The 18,900-nt window shown below is 41.8% G+C and overlaps 1 protein-coding gene across 2 annotated transcripts in view; it reads right to left on the bottom strand.

Moving 5' to 3' along the window:
* The window catches only part of ANK2 (ankyrin 2), a 581,537-nt gene extending 577,768 nt beyond the window's left edge, over positions 1 to 3,769 (bottom strand). For both annotated transcript variants that reach the window (XM_065596236.1, XM_065596239.1), the window contains exon 1: positions 3,557 to 3,769. In XM_065596236.1, coding sequence (XP_065452308.1) covers positions 3,557 to 3,628 — 72 coding nt within the window. In that variant the 5' untranslated portion in view covers positions 3,629 to 3,769. The remainder of the gene's footprint in view (positions 1 to 3,556) is intronic.
* Between the last annotated feature and the right edge of the window lie 15,131 nt (positions 3,770 to 18,900).

Here is an 18,900-nt window from a genome sequence, read left to right as displayed (position 1 = left end):
CTAGCCACTTGAGCACACATAACAGCCCAGCGAAGCTTATGGTATTTGTCTCACTTCCCCGGTATATAACATCTCACTTTTCTTTTGGACAGAATGCAATATTGTCTCTCTGTTTAATATTACCATGTAGAGAAAAACTCTGGTTCTAGAATGGCTTCTATTTTTCCCTTCCCTCCATGGGTTGGGGCAACAGCAACCCCCAACTGTTTGCTATTAAAAATAAATAACTGGAAATGTAATATTCAAGTAATATTCATGATTTAGATGCTGACCATAGATCTAAGAAATGCACCAAAGGCTTGAAATGTGCAGGAGGATCAAATCAGATTTCTATTGAGGTGAGTCACTACAAGGGATGATTCTGCATATCTGGTTCAAATAACCATACTGAATAAATTATAAGCAAACAAAGCTACAAGCTTCTCTATGGCCTGATTTCTCAAATATTCCTAGTGTTTAGGTTTGGGACCTGATTTCTTCAAGGTCAGGTCCTTGCTGTCTCTTTACTGTAACTTCATTTTGTCCTAATACTTCACGTCTTTACTGATTTCACTGTGTAGAGAAGGTCAAATGAATTCAGGAAAGTCCCCTATTCATTTTGCCAACTTCTAGAATCAAACTCAGACTGAACTATTAAAGCCCAGATACTTTCTTCCTCACGTTCAGTTTCCAGCTGGGAAGGAACAGGAAGTGCCAAAATACTTGAAAAAAAGACTTTTCTTGTGGTATTTCCAGCTGGGGCCAGAAGCAAATGTGTCTTGAAATTTCACACAAAAGCCTTGTTACCCGAGATTTCCAGCCTGACCTTTCAATACATAATAGATTTGACTAGTTCAGATAATCATCCAAACTTCTGAAGGGTTATCTGAACTCCAAAAGCTGAGATTCCCTCATAAACACTATGGCTACTTTGTCAACAGAAGATACAAAGAAGAATACATATGCTGCACACTAATCTGATTACTTACCAGGAATCCTTTTTTGAACAGTTTTTAATTTACTAATTTTACCATCTTAATCATGCTACTTTTGAAGTCCTAATATAAAAAGCAAACTAAACATTTCAGACCTTAGCAGGACACACCCATTATTATCTATTCTATTTCTAGTATGTTCAAAAACACTTACAGAACAAAAACACTTGCAGAACAGTATCACTGCAATTCCCTGCAGTCAGAAGTTGGCAGTATTTCTGTTCTACTTGAGTGGATGAAGACCAGGCCAGGTGGAGAATGACAAATAACTCTAAAAACCAATTTCAAAATCCAAAATGTAAATTAATGCACCAGTCACCACAATTTACAGCTCTTTTTTGCAAAGAGGTGCAAGAGTGTTACAAAAAACAGGAGATGGAACAGTAGCCTGGAAATTGCTGAATTATATTAATTAAGAATTGTATTCACGTGTTTCAGTAAACATGTCTCAGTCGTGATAGTAACACACCCTAAAATATTTGTCAATGCATAGTTACTGTTATTGACATTGTTTTAATGTAACTTTGTATTAATCTCTTGGCATCCTGATATAATTCAATGTGTGTGCATACACAAGTTTGTATATACACAAATGAGTATTATATTTAACATACATGCATGTATACACATACACACTTACATAGTATTTGAAATAGTTTTGTTTATATATCTATATTAGAATGTGAAGGGAGAAGGAAAGATGTGTCAATAGATTAATAATTAACTGTTTTCTTTCAGTGCTTTACCTTTCAGTCCTTCTGCCTTTGTTTAAAACTCAGTGATACTTTGGGTTTTGGATCCCTTACCATCAATGTTCATTAAATGACATCATCTAGCTTACTGCGTTAGGAGGGGTTCTACATTTTTGGTACACACGGATGGGAAAGGCCCATGTGTTTTTTGTCATGATTCTAACGTAATTCCATAGCAACTAGGGTCCTGCTTTCTAGGTATTTACTTAGGAAGTATTCACAGGTTTACAAATCCTTGCCATGTAAATATCAGAAATACACAATCATTGCAACAGTGAGTTTTGTTTAAAGAGACATTATACAGGAATATTGTCATCAGATCTTTCTCTTTAACAGGGTGGTACCACATTAGAGTGAGCACCATCACAACATAGGGTCTTGCTTTCTACAACTGAATTCATTTTAGACAATTTAGTGCATGTCACTGAAGAGCATATGTATTAGATTTCAACAGTATAGATACCTTATCGGGAACAAACAGAGGCAGCAAGATGCAGTCAAAAGAAAGACCCAGTACAGCATTGTCACCAGAACTTAATTAGGTTACAAACAGACAGAGCAATAACCCCTTAATTTTTCACTGTGTTGCCAAACAAGTGGAATGAAGGGGAAAGAAATGGGAGAGTCCTTATAATACTACCACTTACATGAGTCAGACCATGAACCCTTGGAGGTCCTGATGTGGAAAGCAATGTAAACTGAAGGTGAGCATAACACTTGAGAGCATTTCTAGATGTTATCATAACTCTTCCATGTTGACATTGAATTTCTCCCTTCCCAACAACTGCAACTCTGACCACTTACAGAGAAAAAAACCTGCCCTCTCCTCTCCTCACATATCCCCACTTCATTTCCTGAAGCCCAATCCTAGCTGAGCCGGTAACCAAGGAAAACTCCAAACTCCGTCCTCAGCCTGCTTCCTCCTGTGTCAGAGCCACCCTTGCCATCCCCGTGTCCCATCAGAGCATGACAATAATAACACAGCCAAGAAAGGTCACACTCACGCCTACACACATTGACACCGCCTCCGTGCTACCCTTCCTGCCATCAGTGCTTCTGCAGATCACAAGCATACACCACACAGCTCTTAAGACACCCAGATGGCTTCAGCCCCTCTTATGTGGCACAGTCCAAATAGAAACCTGCATTCCTCTAGAACACAATAATAAACAGTGTGTCTGTGTGTGAGAGAGAGACAAGTGGTGTTTGTCTGTCATACAATGTCCTGGTATTTGACTATTCCAGGTTATGTGGTGTTTCTCATGTGCAGTGTTTTATGTGTGAGATGAATGAGTCAGGCTTTGTGTGTGTGTGTGTGTGTGTGTGTGTGTGCTGTTTTAACACACGTAGTGTTTGTGTCATCTGTCATATTTGTTTCAGTGCTCTCTGTGTCAGACGTGTATATGCTTTGTGTGACACATGCTGTCAGTGTAAAGTGAGTGTGTGTTTGTTTGGGGTGTATGGGGAGCGTACATTACTCTGTGTTATGCATTCCAGTCAGACTGTGTTGTGTGCCAGTGCCTTGCAATGTGTGTAGTGTGCGGAATCAAGTCAGTGTGTGCCAGGATGTTATTACAATGTGTGATTGTGCCAATGCCATGCAGGGCGTGTTGTTGTGCCAATGCCATGCAGCATATTGTAAGGCAGTATATGTTAGTGCCGTGCAGTGTACTGTGAGGGACTGTGTGTCAGTACCATGCAGTGGGTGCTGTGAGGTGGTGTGTGTAAGTGCCATGCAATGTGTTGTGAAGCACTGTGTGTCAGTGCCATGCAGTGCGTTGTGAGGCGGTGTCAGTCCCAAGCTATGTGCCCTCTTCAGGGTGCACCCACCTGGCGAATGCGTGCCTGGCCGGCGGGGGGAGAGGACCCGCCTCCCGGCCCGGGGGAGGTGGGGGAAGCCATCTTCCTGCTCCTGGTCTCCTTCTCGCTGTCACTTTGCTCTCCCCAGCCCTGCTGCCCGGTGTCTGCCTGCGACCGCCGCAGCCGCCTCCCGGCCTCTCCTCTGACAGCGCAAAGGGCAGGAGGAGGGAGCTCTGCTCATCCCAGATCCCAGCTTCTCTCACCCCCCCCTCCCTCCCTCCGCCGCCCGGAGCGGCCCCTGCAGAGCACAGCGCCGTCCCGGCCACCCAGGCCCCCTGCGCGCACTGCAGCGGTGGGTGGGAAGGGCTGGGAGCCGGTCAGTGCATGACCTTGCCGGTAAAAGTCAGCGGCAGTGCGGCTGTGCCTCCGCTCGGGCTCCGCGGCGGGGCGGCTTCTGCTGCAGCCGCGCACCAGCCCTTCTGCCGCCAGTCTCCTCCAGCCCGTGTGTGCGAGCGAGGGGGTGGGGAGCGGCGCTAGCGCTGGGATTATTCTAGCTGCGCTCAGGGAGAGGAGCGAGCGAGCGAGGAGGCTGGGCCGCTATGAGCTCATGGACAGCTCCTGGAAATAACGTCTCAATACACCACTACTGGCTGGAGCCGAGGGTGGGAAAGTGGGAGTCCCCCCCCCCCCCCCCATACACATACACACCATTACCAGCACCCAGCCCCGCATCAGGTCAGGAATTAGCCCAGGCAGTTAGGAGCTGATACCTGACTTGCTTCCCTTTTAGCGCTTTGGCAACAGGCATAGGAATCAGGTGTCTTGCTGGTGGGCAATGGGAAAAGTGCATGGGGCCTTCTCGTGCTTCGGGGAGAGGAGCGTGAGCCGTGGGAGACAAAAGCGTCGTTGATCTTTGTTTTGAGTGAAGGTGCTGTGAGTCTTGCGGGCCAGCTGAACGCTGGGAGCTTCATCACGGCAATGGTACTTCAGTGCAAAGTTACAGAAATCTGGGTTAGTGAAGTATCAGAGGGGTAGCCGTGTTAGTCTGGGTTAGTGAAGTTTCTGGTGACTGGACTGAAAGAAAGTGTGTTTGGGTGGAGTAGCGGATGTGTGTATATACTTACTCTGCTTTCTGTCTTTGAGAGCCTGGGGAAATGATGATAGGAAATTAACATAATCAGCACAAATGCATTAATGATAAGGCTAGGTCTACCCAGAGCATGTTTGTAATTAAAGACCACAGGGAGCGTCCTGCACAGGTACACATTTATACAATTCTGTGCGTAGAGGACCTTTAAGGAACTGCCGTTTAATGTGTGATGCTGTACTATCCATTACAGGGAGCAGGCCAGCCCCCTGAAAACTTTACATTGTTCAAGACAATATGAAATATAATAATGATACTTAGGACTTTGCAAACATAAATATTTTTGTGTTTATACTTGTTTGTAAAGCCCTAAGTATCCTTATAATAGACCAAAACTTTACATTCTGACATCTCACCTCACTGAAGGATTAACAAAATTTCACTAATTAGGTAAAAATAATAAAGAATGAATTCATATCGTCCTTGGCAGGCTTGTCTTTTCAGTCCGTGCTAGAGCACTCATTAAAGAGTGACCATTTTTGAACCTTCAAAAGATTCCACATTAGAATTCTGAGTGCTCTAGAGGTTAATATTGTGACGTTGTGCAGTCTATATGGATTTATAAAAATATAAGAAGTGAATATAATGTAACTGGAATCGTTTTATAAAAATATGATAAGTGAATATAATGTAACTGGAATATGCTTCATGCAAAAGGTCTCTTGTAAGGTATCATTACAAAGCTTATAATTACTGAGTGTGATCATCCCATTTGTATAAATGTACCACTCTTGTATCTAAAACTAGAAATATGAAATATAACTCTGAGGGCCTATTGTATTTATGTAAAGTGTGGGCCATTAATGATGGTTTGGAATCTTGATGACTCCCATTAACAAGGACCATTGTCTGCAGATGGCTGTGTTTACCTGTTAGTCTTCCTGTATGTGTGTGTGCTGGCAAGTGGGCAATGAAGTCTTGCAGTGACATGTGATCATGTCACCTGAACTGGAATCCATCTTTAACCTGGTGGTTTTCCAGTGGGGGGCGGGGTGGAAACCCAGAGGGACAAAGAGTTCCCGCCTTATGCAAAAGATATATAAAGGGGTGGAAGAGAAGAGAGGGAGAGAGGAGCCATCATGAAGAATCCCCTAGCTATCACCTGAGCTGGAACAAGAGCTGTACCAGGGGAAAGAATTGTGCCCAGGACTGGAAGGTGTCCAGTCTGAGAAAAACTTACTGAAGCATCTCTGAGGGTGAGATTATCTGTCTTTAGTTTGATTAGACATAGATTTGCGCATTTTATTTTATTGTACTTGGTGACTTACTTTGTTCTGTCTGTTACTACTTGGAACCACTTAAATCCTATTTTCTGTATTTAATAAAATCACTTTTCATTTAGTAATTTACTCAGAGTATGTATTAATACCTGGGGAAGCAAACAACTGTGCACATCTCTCTATCACTGTTATAGAGGGCGAACAATTTATGAGTTTACTCTGCATAAGCTTTATACAGGGTAAAACGGATTTATCTGGGTTTAGACGCCATTGGGAGTTGGGCATCTGAGTGCTAAAGACAAGCACACTTCTGTGAGCTGTTTTCAGGTAAACTTGCAGCTTTGGGGCAAGTGATTCAGACCCTGGGTCTGTGTTGGAGCAGACAGGAGTGTCTGGCTCAGCAAGACAGGGTGCTGGAGTCCTGAGCTGGCAGGGAAAACAGGAGCAGGGGTAGTCTTTGCACATCGGGTGGCAGCTCCCAAGGGGGTTTCTGTGATCCAACCCATCACAAATATATTTCAGGCAGAGACAGGTCACTTATGCTTTTATTACTTTGAAAGTAGAATTTATCCGCCAGTCAGACTGCAAAGCTATTGTAGGTCTCTGTCCCTATAGTAGGCACAAGAATGCACTGTATGCTATAGTCCATGAATTGTCTGTTTTTACATGTACCTTGTCTATGTACCATATCAATCACACAGATAGAAAAGGAAGTGGAGGAGAGAGGGATGGAAAAAGTGGAGATGGAGAAGAAGAAGCGAAGGAGAGAAAATAAAATCAAGTGTAAAATTAAATAGAGAGTGAGGGAGAGAGAGCGAAAGAAGGGCAGGCAACTGGGGATGTGGTGTCAGACTGTGCTTGGATCAGCAAAGAGGAGATTCCCAGAACCACTTGAATCAAGATAATTTTAAATATCCCTTATCCTGTTCCTGGAGATCAATAGCCATTACTGTAGTGTTGAGTATATTGGGATATAAATGTTTTCCACTCCATATATAACTGCCTTGATGTCAATGAGAGTGATCTTCAAGTTTTATTTTTCTCTGCAATTTTCCTTCTCTAGTTTCTTCAGAAAAAATAATTCTGGGGGCCACAGGACTCTAAAGCTTGTGATACACAGGTTGTACACCAGATGTTTTATTTCAACTGTGTGTTCACTGAGTCTTTGTAACTGACGCAGCTTCATCTCAAGCTGGATATCAAGATGACAGGGAAGAGATTTTATTTTCTATTTTAAATATATTATTTTTAAATACTAAAGGATATATTTTACCTTCTAAATAGGCTCTAAATAAAAATGTGAATAAAATTATTTGCTTTAAGATGCAAAAAATGCTCATATTTTCATGTGTGTTTACTATATTCACACACAGTCTGATTGCCCAGGAATGCCTATATTTCTCATTTGCTGAAGACGAGTGGTTTTGGCCTTTATCCTTATGGTACAGCCAAGTCTTTTAGGTATATCTTTATCACAGGACATGTGTATGCATATTACAACCTGGTTTCACTATTATTTATTTGTATTGTCAGGAGCCCTCACTGTACAATCATAAAATAAAAGACATACCCTGCCCCAAAGAGTCATAGATTTTAAGGCCAGAGAGGATCATTATAATCATCTAGCCTGACTTCTTGCATAACACAGGAATTGTTATGGAATAGAATTTCACTCAGTGATTCCCACATCAAGTACATAACTCCTGGTTCAGCTAGAACATAAATTTTAGAAAGAGAATCAATCTTGATTTAAAGACCTCAAGTGATAGAGATCCATTACATCCCTAGATAAGTTGTTTCAATGGTTAATTACCCTCACATTTTTAAAACTGTGTTATTTTTAGTCTGAATTTGTCCAGCTCCAGCTTCCAGCCATTGGATCTTGTTATACCTATGTCTGCCAGATTAAAGAGCTTTCTACCACCAGAAATCTTTTCCCCACACTATTTTGTTATACTGCTGTCAAAAACATTATGCACATAACCATAGTGCAGTCTCTTAAGTCTTTTCCTAAATACTATTCTTTAGTTGGGTTAGGTTATATTCTGTGTAGACTTACACATGAGCTCAGACTTCTGCATTTTTGGTGCTACATACTGACCACGTTTTTAACAGTGGGAAAAAGTATGCTTTTTAATGTGTTAGCTAATATGCATTAACTACCATTAAAATTATCTGTACCAGCTAACATGTTAAAATAACTTTGTCTTCAGTAGAATTTTAACATGTTTTAGCATTTCAGCTTTGTTCCTTGTGTCAACATGGCCACTGTGTCTAATTTCGAGAGGCCTCCACTCAACTCTTGCTGTTCCAGTATGCTATATTAGGACAGATTGTGGAAATTAGAGTTGGAGAAGAACTGTCAGGTCTTTTGCTGGTGCAGATTTAGAGAAGTCTGATTCAGGAACAAAGTTAGCAGCTCTCATGGGAATGGAAGGAGTGGTCTTGCAGGCTCTGAATTTCCCAACACCTCTACCTCACTATATACTGTGTGAATTATTAATGAACCCAGTGGAGAGATTATTAGACGCACAGGAAATGGGCCACATCCAGCCAAGACCACTTGACTGAAGTTGGGGAAGTGGGAGAAGATAAACCAGAGAAGATTTGGGGGACAACTAGTCACACCCTAATTAGGAAAACATAATACTACAGATGGGTTGCATGCCCCAATCCTCTTTTTGAAGTGGAAGGAGATCCACAAAGGGTGTAAATGGGCTGCTGAACCTCACCACAAGTAGATAACACAGCAGGTTGGGGAATCAGGAACTTTTAGAGGGAAGCATATAGTTATGTGTAAATGATGGGCTAAGATGGCGATTCAGAAAGTGGGTGCATGGAGAAGGAAGTCCGTGGGACCTGCTGAGGTCCTCACGGGTTTAGAAATTTTGGGAAAAATCCTGAGCAAACCAACTTTTTGGGGGTTTTCCTGTCACTAATTTCTTGACATTGGGACGTTCTAACCCCATACACCTGTTCTTCACATTCTTGTGCCTGAAACTAACAACAAAGCAAATTTCCTCAGTGTAATATATTGTAAGTGGCTAGTGAGGAAAAATGTCCAGGAATGCCGGTAGAGCAAGGAACTCTCTGAACTACTTGTCCTTGTACACATCTTTCAGCTAACTCAGAGATCCAGCCCTCAAGAATGTAGATTTGTGACATGCTTGGAGATACTAGCTCCATTAATCAATGAATGAATAACACTCATTCATATGCATTCTTTTTAACTGACAGAGTATGGTCTTCGTAATAGCCTTCATTTAATTCACTCAAAAACAATTCAATACACATTATTACTATAAATAGAAGATTGAAATATTCTTCATTATATTTCAGAACAGCATGTGTGAGAGCACAGAATGAAAATTGCTCATATAATCTATGAGAGGGGACTAGAGTCTCTTGTGACCTGTGGGCAGTTTCTCGGCAAAGAAGGGAAAGCCACGTAACACATTGGTATGTTGACTGAGATTAGTTATTTATTATTTATGGAGCATCGCAAGTGTACATCACATTTTACAGACACCTACAAAAGAAGATTCTGGCTCAGAGGAGTCTGCAATCGAATCCAGACAAATGTAGGCTAATAACTCAAAAGGACGAGGAAGAATGGCGATCAAAGTTGGAAGGCTTTGTTAAAGACTTGGGTTTTCAGGGGAGGATTTGAAAGAAGATTAAGGGTTGCTTGGCATGAAATAAGGCAGCTGCTCTAAGTGTAGGAGTGATATGAAAGAAGGTGTGAAGTAAAAAGTGAGATAAGGAAACAAAAGTAGTCTGAGTCTGGTGTAAATTAGGAGTAACTCCATTGAATTCATGCCGTTTGATGAGTGTAAAACAGTGGGAAATCTGAATCAGCCCCCATGCCACACTCTATTCACATATCACCACCAAAAAGACAGCTCATGATAGACCTTTCCCTTCATTACAAGGCATGAAGTCTGTGGGGCAACTGCTGCCACCTTGCACTGATGCAAATTTTAACTGAACACAACTATGTCTCTTTTCATCCTACTTACCTGTATTTATCTTCCATTAGCATCCTCACAGTCTCCAGCACCATTAACATCCCTAGAACTGCAGAACCCATATACCACCTGCCCTCCTGGAGCAGCACCTCTCTGTCTCAGGGTTTTTTTATGGTGCCCATCACCAAAGTATGGAATGCACATCAGGCAGCTTTGTTCCTGATAATTACAGTTGGAGCACTCACAGACTGGGAAGCAAGTATACATGGCAGAAGATTGGCTGGGGAGGGGCAGGGGTAATTCAGGTGGAAAGGTAGAGGCAATGCTAAAGAGGGAGAGATGGGTATCTCAGAGAAAGGTAATTATTCCAAGTCGGTTTTGGAAGATGATAATATCTGAGTAATTTCCCCTTTTGTTTCTCCAGTGTTTAATGGTGTTATTGGAAGGTGATTCCAAGAGTTAATGATCTGGCATTCCAATGATACTAATCATATTCAGAACACGTTTTCATTCCCCTCCTGTTTTTTCTTCTACTGTGTTTTAGAATTTTAATTTTGAACTCCCCCTCCCTCCCCCCCAAATATTTTCCAGGTAGAAGATCCTCTTAATCTGCTTAGTTTAGGAAAAATACTCCAATGTATTAAAGAAAGAAAGATGTCAAGGAACACCAGATATTGTAGAAACATAAAAAGTGTAACGGAAGGTTGGATTTCTTCTCAACGTCAGCCTTAGATTTTTTTTCCTGCGACGTTCCTGATGTTATAAAGCCATGGGTTTGATCTTCTGATCTGTTCACACTCCACATGGATGGAGTGGAAGGGGAAGGATGTGGGGGGAGTGTCACATCGGGCTGGTTGCAGTTCCCTGATTCAGAGCTGCCCAGCGTCAGTGCAATTGAGAAGCACACAAGGGCAACTAATTTATGCCACTGCCATAAGGTTCCTGAGGGATCTTACATCAGTGGAGGATCAGGCATAATTGAGCTTCCCTTCACCACATCTCTTCCCTGTCCCCTAGATGCCCTCAATGTGCCCTTACACTGGGGACGATGAGGTGGCTAGCACAGGGGGTGGTGCCACACTTATGCCAGCAGAGAGTTCCCCTGCCCAGGAGGAGTACAGCACTGGTTATCTCCAGCCATTGTAAGGCCATTTTGCCCTGCTTACATGGCACAAAGTGGCCTTAGTGGACTTGGGAGCCTTGCAACCGGAAGGTTGCGACATTCATTGGTCAGATGCATACATTGCAGGATTATATGTAATTTGTGATTTTAACAGTAGTCTTGAAAATGGTATCAGAAATGGAGGTAAATATTATAAGTCAAATCCTCAGCTGGTATGAATGGGAGCAGAGCATTGCCTTCAGTGGAGCTTGGTCCATTTTCACCAGCTGATGATCTGGCATTTCATGTTCGTATATATTCGCTAATGTTAGATCTTTGCAATACTACTTAACATTGCTTATCCCTCCATAGGGATGGATGGACTCTTTTTGCCTCCATTCAAGACCACTTGAACATCATGGGTTTGACAGGTAAGCCTGAAATCTAACATTTATTGGGCCCATATTCCACCTAGGAGAGCCTGTGGAAAAAGCAACTATGGATGGTAGGTAGAGAGAAAAAGTTTTAAGAAAAAATTAGCAATAGCGTAGAGAATAGCTGAGATTTTCAGAAAAGCCTAAGGGATTCGGATGCCCCGTTCCCATTAATTTTAATTGGGCATTCAAATCCCCTAAGCATCTTTGAAAATATCTGTCACCATCTACAGATCACTTGTGTGGCTAGTTTTGGGGAGGGGGTTATTCCATCCCTAAAATACACAATTCAGATTTCCCTTTAATTAGGAACGCTTTAATAAAACCTAAGAAGCTTTGGAACAATATCTCACATTTCCTCCCTACCTTTCTGTCCTCAATTATATCTTGTCTATCTTTTCTTGCCAACTCCAATATTGTCCCACTTCTCGTTGGTTGTTGCACATTTCGGATTAAATTGCACTTCTGTACTCTCACTACTAACATACCTCCAGCCTTATTTCCTCCATTTAATGTACTCTCCTCTCTGTGCCTAGGAGTTAAAATCTCCCATTAATACAACTCTGCCCTTTTGCCTGCTTTTTTATTTGAGCAGTGATTTCACGCTCCAGTAGTTCTTTTGGGGTAAGTGGCCAATAACATTCATATTGCTAGTTTACTCTCTGAAAAATTTCAATTATCAGGCCATAACAACTCTACATCATTACCAGTTACTTCCACATCTCTTCTTGCATGAAACAACAGATTTATATAATCAAAATAATGTTCCTTCTCTCATTCTGCATGTTCCTCTTAAACAGTCTATGTGACCTCAACACTCAAGGATTCTGTCATGCAGAGTTATTATCTGGGCTTCCCATGTAGAAAAGTGGGCTGCACTGATTTCTTCACCCTTTTGACCTTGTTCAGAAGCTCAGGACAGTCATATCACCAAGAATCCTGTCCTCAACAAGTACCTATTGATGGCAATGCAGGCTCTGAGTGCTCAGATACCCCCTGATAAGCAGAGAATAAATACTTTAGCTAGATAACTGAGATAGATGTCCTCTCTGCATGCTTTCATGTGAGGAGGATGATACTGTGCTCACTAAGGTATGCTAGTTTCACCTCACTAAAGATGCCAAACAAAGATGGGATTAGTAGGGTGGCCTGCCTCATGCAACATGAGATATCACTTCTGTTATCTCTCCTATTCTCTTTACAACAAAGCTACATTGCCATCACAAATCCCCTTAGATATGATCACACCTGTTGTTACTTTAATATGCCAAAGTCAACGAGCTAAAGGCTGGAGTAAATCCTCAGATGGTGTAAATCTACAAAACTCCATTAACTTAAATGCAACAACAGCCATTTACCCCAGCTGAGGATCTTGGTCCTATTAGAAAAAAAGAACAAGATGTTCACAGGAACTCTTGACTGTTGTACTGCAGCTTCACAACTTAGCAATGTAATATAATGGGTTTACAAGACAACACTGTAATTCTGCTGTATATTGTGTTACATGAGAGTACAGCCTGCAGAGACTCTTTGCAGGCAAGGAAATGGCCCCAAGGAAATCGCTCAGGAACAAAGGACTCACAATAAGACAGGCTAAGGCACAAGTGGTGCAGCTAACCTGAGAAATGGGCAATATACTGAAAGAAAATAACTTTGACTGGATCCATGCACATAAGGTGAGGTGTGGCCTGACTGAAATCATGCCAAACTCCCACTGACTTCAAGGGGACCAAGATTTTAGCCCTAGTCTTTGTTGCTCTTTGATATGGGATGCAAAGTAAGAATCAGACTTGGCAAATATTGATTCTGCAAGAGATTGCTTTCATCATCCCTAATGGTGTGAAGATAGGTCCAGCATATAAGGGAGAGCAAGAATATGCTTTCTTCTGTAAATATTATATTATCATCACAAGAGAGTTTATTGGAGGTGATAATGAAGTAGGAGACAGAAGAGGGAATTCATTTGTTCTCTCTCTTATTATGCATGGTGGGCCAGATCCTTAGCTGGTGTAATCTTGCATAGCTCTCTGGAGCTACACCAGTTTACAACAGCTCAGAATCTGGCCCCTTATCTTTTTAGCTAATACTGTGAAGGATTATAATAGTTATAAAGGTGGCATACCGAATCAGTTTGCATCAACTGGGAGCTGATATGCAACATCTCTTTCTGTTAGGAACCAAGCTGGCAAACCTGGTTATTTTCACTCAAAATATATTGCATCCATGTGTGTGCAATTTTAGCTGTCTTCACGCTTCTAAATTTAATTTTAACATGATGCTTCAAATTGGCTAAACTTGTTTTTCTTTTAAATAAACTGAACAACATTGCTTTTATTTATCCCCTACCCCAAGTTACATATGGCAATTCAGTGCTTATTGTTTGCACAGAAAGTATGAGAACACTAGCACAAACAATTCCTTAGCAATGAGTCTTAGTTGTTCTCACTCAGAAGAGCTTTTAGGCCTTTATTTAAAAGCAGGTAGGTAAAAGACTAAAAGCTGATGCAACTATCTGCTTTTGCCAGATTTTTATTGAGCATGCTTTTGATTTTGCTATTAATGTGTATGGTCTTTTTATAACTATGTATTAGTTGCTTTAGAAATGTAGACTTATATTTAATCAGAGCAGCACATCCAAACTTTCCATTGGATTGGGGACCTCTACTGAGCTACTCTCAGAGCATCTAGAGGGAAGAAAAGAGCCACTGAAAATGAATGCCCTTTCTTCCTGGAAAAATTATTCTTTGCCTTTTTCCGCAATAGACATGGGATATTTCCAAAGATACTGTAGTCATACAAATGAGTCAGCCTTCTGTGGCCAAGAATATTATTCAGTTTCTGCATGACCTGCTACAGCACATTCAGTCATTCACAAAGGGCACAATCCTGTGTTGTGTTGGGAGTTTGGAGCACTCAACACCTCCAGCAGTTGCTCAGCACTCTGCAGGATTGAGCCCCAAGTCACCTCACTCTCACTCTGTAATAGTAACAAAGTGCATTCATGTTCCCGTTGTGACAGGTATACAGCAAAGAGATACAGTACACAGAACTGTAGGTACCTCATGAACATGCTAGCTAGATATTAGATATTAGATTATTTTACAGGTGCCCATCACCACAGTATCTGAGCACAGAGAGGGAAGGTATGATGCTAGGAAACTTTTTCACATTGTTTTGAATTAAATCTTCACCTTAACAAAATACATCAAGAAACAAACAGATTTCAAGATCATTATTCTTGCTTTAAAAAACAAACAAAAAAAAAAACCTATAACCATTCTCAAAAATTGTTTAGTGTTTTTCATTAAACCTTCTAAATTCCCATCCCTAGTCATACTGTCTCCTACACATAATTCCCACCCTCCCTGCCACCCCCTTTTCCTGACCTGACATGGTTCTTCCATCATCTTCTCCTTCTACGGTGCAAATGGGCCTTTTCTGCACTAATATGTCGCTCCAGCCGGACGTCTCTGTTGAAATCAGATGTCAGGAGTCAGGCTGCTGGGGCAGGGCAGGCGTGCTGATGCCTGGTCCTCTGCTGCTGCTGGATTCCTGTTTTTCCCCATTGATCTGGGCTGTTCCTGGGAGGTGGATGAAATTGGGAGGCTTAAAGCAGTCCGAGGTTTTCTGGGCCCTTTCTGACCAGCTCTTCCATCATCCATTCTGTCCAACCTGCTAAATGGCTGTAGGCATTTGCAGTAAATAAGGATACATGAACCTCAACAGACTTGGAAATGTCCTTCAGATAAGCTTCCAAATGTTGAGATGATTATCTGAACTGAGTTACCAACACTTCTTGGTATCTGCAAAATAGGTTCAAGTAGTTTACAAAAACAGCTTTTCTCATGAGGTTTCTGGTACTCCCAACTTCTGGTCATGCTATAAATGCCACAAGAACAGCCTTCCCTGCAATATTTTGTCACTTTCAGTTTGCATCATGGCTAACGCCAGAATGTGCAGAGCCATCATGCAAAAACCTGTTTTCAAAATTAACTGTTTTGAACCAGGGTTCAGCCATAGATTTGGATGGTGCATTGGGTAGTTCTTATCTTATTTAAATTGCCTCAACCTTTCCTAATTTGCAGTAAGCCACAAGTGTCCTCCCTTGCATGGTCCCACTAATACCTGCGAACTTCACAGCACATCCCCTGATACTTTCCAGAGGAGACAGGGCTCATACACACGGCACACCACCATACGCACACACCTATGGCTTGAAATCTTAACACAAGTTGGCAATTTCAGGAGTCAGATACAATGTGTTATAATCTTAACACAAAGCAATCATGTACATATCTACAGGACTGCCCTGGGGTGGCGGTGGCAAAAGGGGTAGTTTGCTCTGGGTCCCTCATTTGAGAGAGCCCCCAACCAATGAAATTTGAGTGAGTGGTGGTGTGTCCTGGTGCACAGGATCACAACGCCACTCTGGTTTGGCCCAGTTGCTGAGGCACTGAGTGGCACTGCAACTCCATGAACAGGTCACAATGCCACTCACTCAAATTTGGTCCAGTGCCACCCATTGTGACAGAGGATCAGCTGGGCCAAGCTTGAGTGGTGCTGCAACCCCATACACCAGGTCACAACACCTGGAGTGGGAAACTGGCCCCAGCCTCATGGAACAGAAGCTGCCGCTGTGGGGTGACTGCACAGAGTGCTCACTCTCCATCCCCCTCCCTCCCTGACACCTAAGTTTCACTGTGAGGAGGGAGGGGGCTCAGTTTCAGATTTTGCTCTGGGTCCCCCAGAGCCTCTGAATGTCCTTGTCTATCTGACTTCTGAAGCTGACAACTTGTGATGTGTAGCCAGGGCTGCATGCTGATAGCTCAGTGCTAACTGTTGAAAAAGAAATGTTGCTCTCACCTACAGCTTTACAGTTATGCAAATTTACACATCCCTCACTATTGCTACAGAGTAAGAGCAGTTGTACTTTTGAACAGGTAGTATTGATGCTGGCCTCAGAATCAACACTAAAGACCTGATCCAAAGCCCATTAAAGGAATAAAGTCAATGGAGCTTTTAGCAGGCAATGAGATCTAGTGGATGGGGTACAGAACTGGGACTCAGGATACCTGGGTTCTATTGCTGGCAGAGTCACTGGCCCATAATTCACTTCACCCCTTTCCTCAGTTTCCCCATATGTAAAGTGAGGATAATGATACCTCCTTTCTGAAGAGTTTTGGGAGCTATCATGGAAAAGCACACCGAAAGAGCTAGTGTTGTTGTTGTGTGCTCTGCAGCTGCAGATTCTCATTCTACTCTTGATTCTTCAACAGAGATAGACCTGTGAGGATTGGAGGGATTTCCTCTGTTTGCTAGTGGTCATCCCTATCATTGGAAATGCTCAAGATCTGACTTGTTTGGTAGCTCTGTCCTCAGAAGAAAAAGGAGGCTGGCAAAACCAAAATTAGCAATGTCATATGAAGGGGATCCTGGATTTTAAACCAAATAAAGATGCAAATGACAGGCTCCTGTGCATTTATATGTATTTACAAAATTCTTGCTGAAGGTGACCTTTACTTGTAGAATCTGAAAAATCATTGCTGAGGTTGCAAAAACACCGCAAGGCTGTGATTTAATAATGGAGAAGCAGCCTTTAATTTAGACTTGCCTGGCTTTTGTTTATGTCACAGTTGTAACAGTGGTAGAGGTTCACCCTGATGAAGCCAATGAAGATATACAGAGAGATGAGAGCAGGACTGGGCCTATTGTTTTGTCCCTTACAAAAAATAAATATTTAAAGGGAAACTATACACTATTTTACTGTATGGAAGAGAATCTCATAGCGCTGAAGCCATAGTAAAAGCATATTTATCTCTGAGGTGACTGACTATGTATTCGGGTAATAATTAATCAAGTAATTCCAGTCTGATATAAATACCGTATTTTCCGGCGTATAAGACGACTGGGCGTATAAGACGACCCCCAACTTTTCCAGTTAAAATATAGAGTTTGGGATATACTCGCCGTATAAGACTACCCCTCTTCCAACGCACACCAAATAAAAATTAAAAAAACATCAGATTTGATTTCAATATGGTAATTTTAATTCAAACGCTTATGACATGCAGGTACTTAGCAGGAAAACTGTCACTTATAAACATAGGCTGTTTGTCATCAAACATGTAAACATAAAACAGTACAAGTGGATTAAACTTTTCCTAATTCACTCTAAAGCTGAAAGGAAGGATAAGACAAACCCATGGGAGCTGCCATGCTGTTTGTTTTCTAAGCTGTCAACCAAACTGGAACTGATGATGATAGGAGGAAGATAACAAACAATAGAGAGAGAGCAAGTGCCGGGCAAGTCCCTGGCGAGTTAGCAACGCCCATCATAACTGCAAGCTACGGTATTTTTACAGGTTTTGCTGGCGTGACAGTTTCCCTTTAAAAGCCTTCAAAATCCTCCTGTTCGTCATCTGATATCATAAGTACATCAATGACATCTTGTGATACATTTGTAAGGCAGTCATCGTATGGATCGAATTCCGTATCAGATGGTGTGGTCTCAGCTTCGGCTTCCTCTTCATCTTGCCACAAGTAGTCGTCCTCCATACCATCTAATGAATTTGATATGCCACACTTCTTGAAAGACTTGATTACTGTTTCTGCATCAATATCATTCCAGGCTTTTATGACAAACTTGCACAAAACATCCAACTGTGGAGCACGCATGTTTCCTCCTTTTGTGAATGACTTTTCGCCACTAACCATCCATTCATTCCACTGTTCTCGAATGCGATCTTTAAATGGCTTGTTTAGGCACACATCCAGTGGCTGTACCAATGATGTCAATCCTGCAGGAATAACTGCTGCATCTGTGTTTAGTCTTGCAAGCCTTTGCTTGGTGCTGGGAGTTAAATGAGCCCTGAACATATCCCACACCAGTAGACTACATTTTTGAATAAGTCCACCTGGTCGCCTGCTCCATACATTATCAAGCCATAGCTTTACCCCTTCTTCATCCATCCAGCCTTTTTCATTCACATGTACAAAACAACCAACAGGGAACTTGAGTTTCGGCATTGTTTTTCTTTTAAAAATAATCATTGGTCTCAGTTTGGCGCCATCAGCTGTGCATCCTAGTACCACTGTAAAACTGGACTTCTCATGTCCTGTTTTAATTAAAATTGTTTTTTCACCTTTTTGATGGACAGTTTTATTTCCAACCATATCAAAATTCATTGGAGTTTCATCCATATTTCCAATACTACTTAACGCATAGCCATGTTTAGTGCGCTGTTGTATTACGTATCGATGGAAACTATTTACTTTGCTATCAAGATCTGCAGGTAATTTTTGGGCAATTTTTGTCTTTTGCCTCAGTACCATATTATGCCTTCCCATGAATCTAGTACACCAGGATACAGTGGCCTTAAATCTGTTGCTGTGATCTGGGTTAGATTTGGCCCACTGAAGTGCAAACAAACGTATTTTATTTCGTGTCACTACATAACCGTTTTGGCGATGCTCATTCACCATGTCTGCTACATTTTTTTCGAG

Source organism: Chrysemys picta, chromosome 5, assembly GCF_011386835.1.
Source record: "Chrysemys picta bellii isolate R12L10 chromosome 5, ASM1138683v2, whole genome shotgun sequence".
In the NCBI taxonomy this organism is placed as follows: domain Eukaryota; kingdom Metazoa; phylum Chordata; order Testudines; family Emydidae; genus Chrysemys; species Chrysemys picta.
Note: the sequence above shows the minus strand (reverse complement) of the source record. Positions and strands in the feature narration are given on the sequence as shown.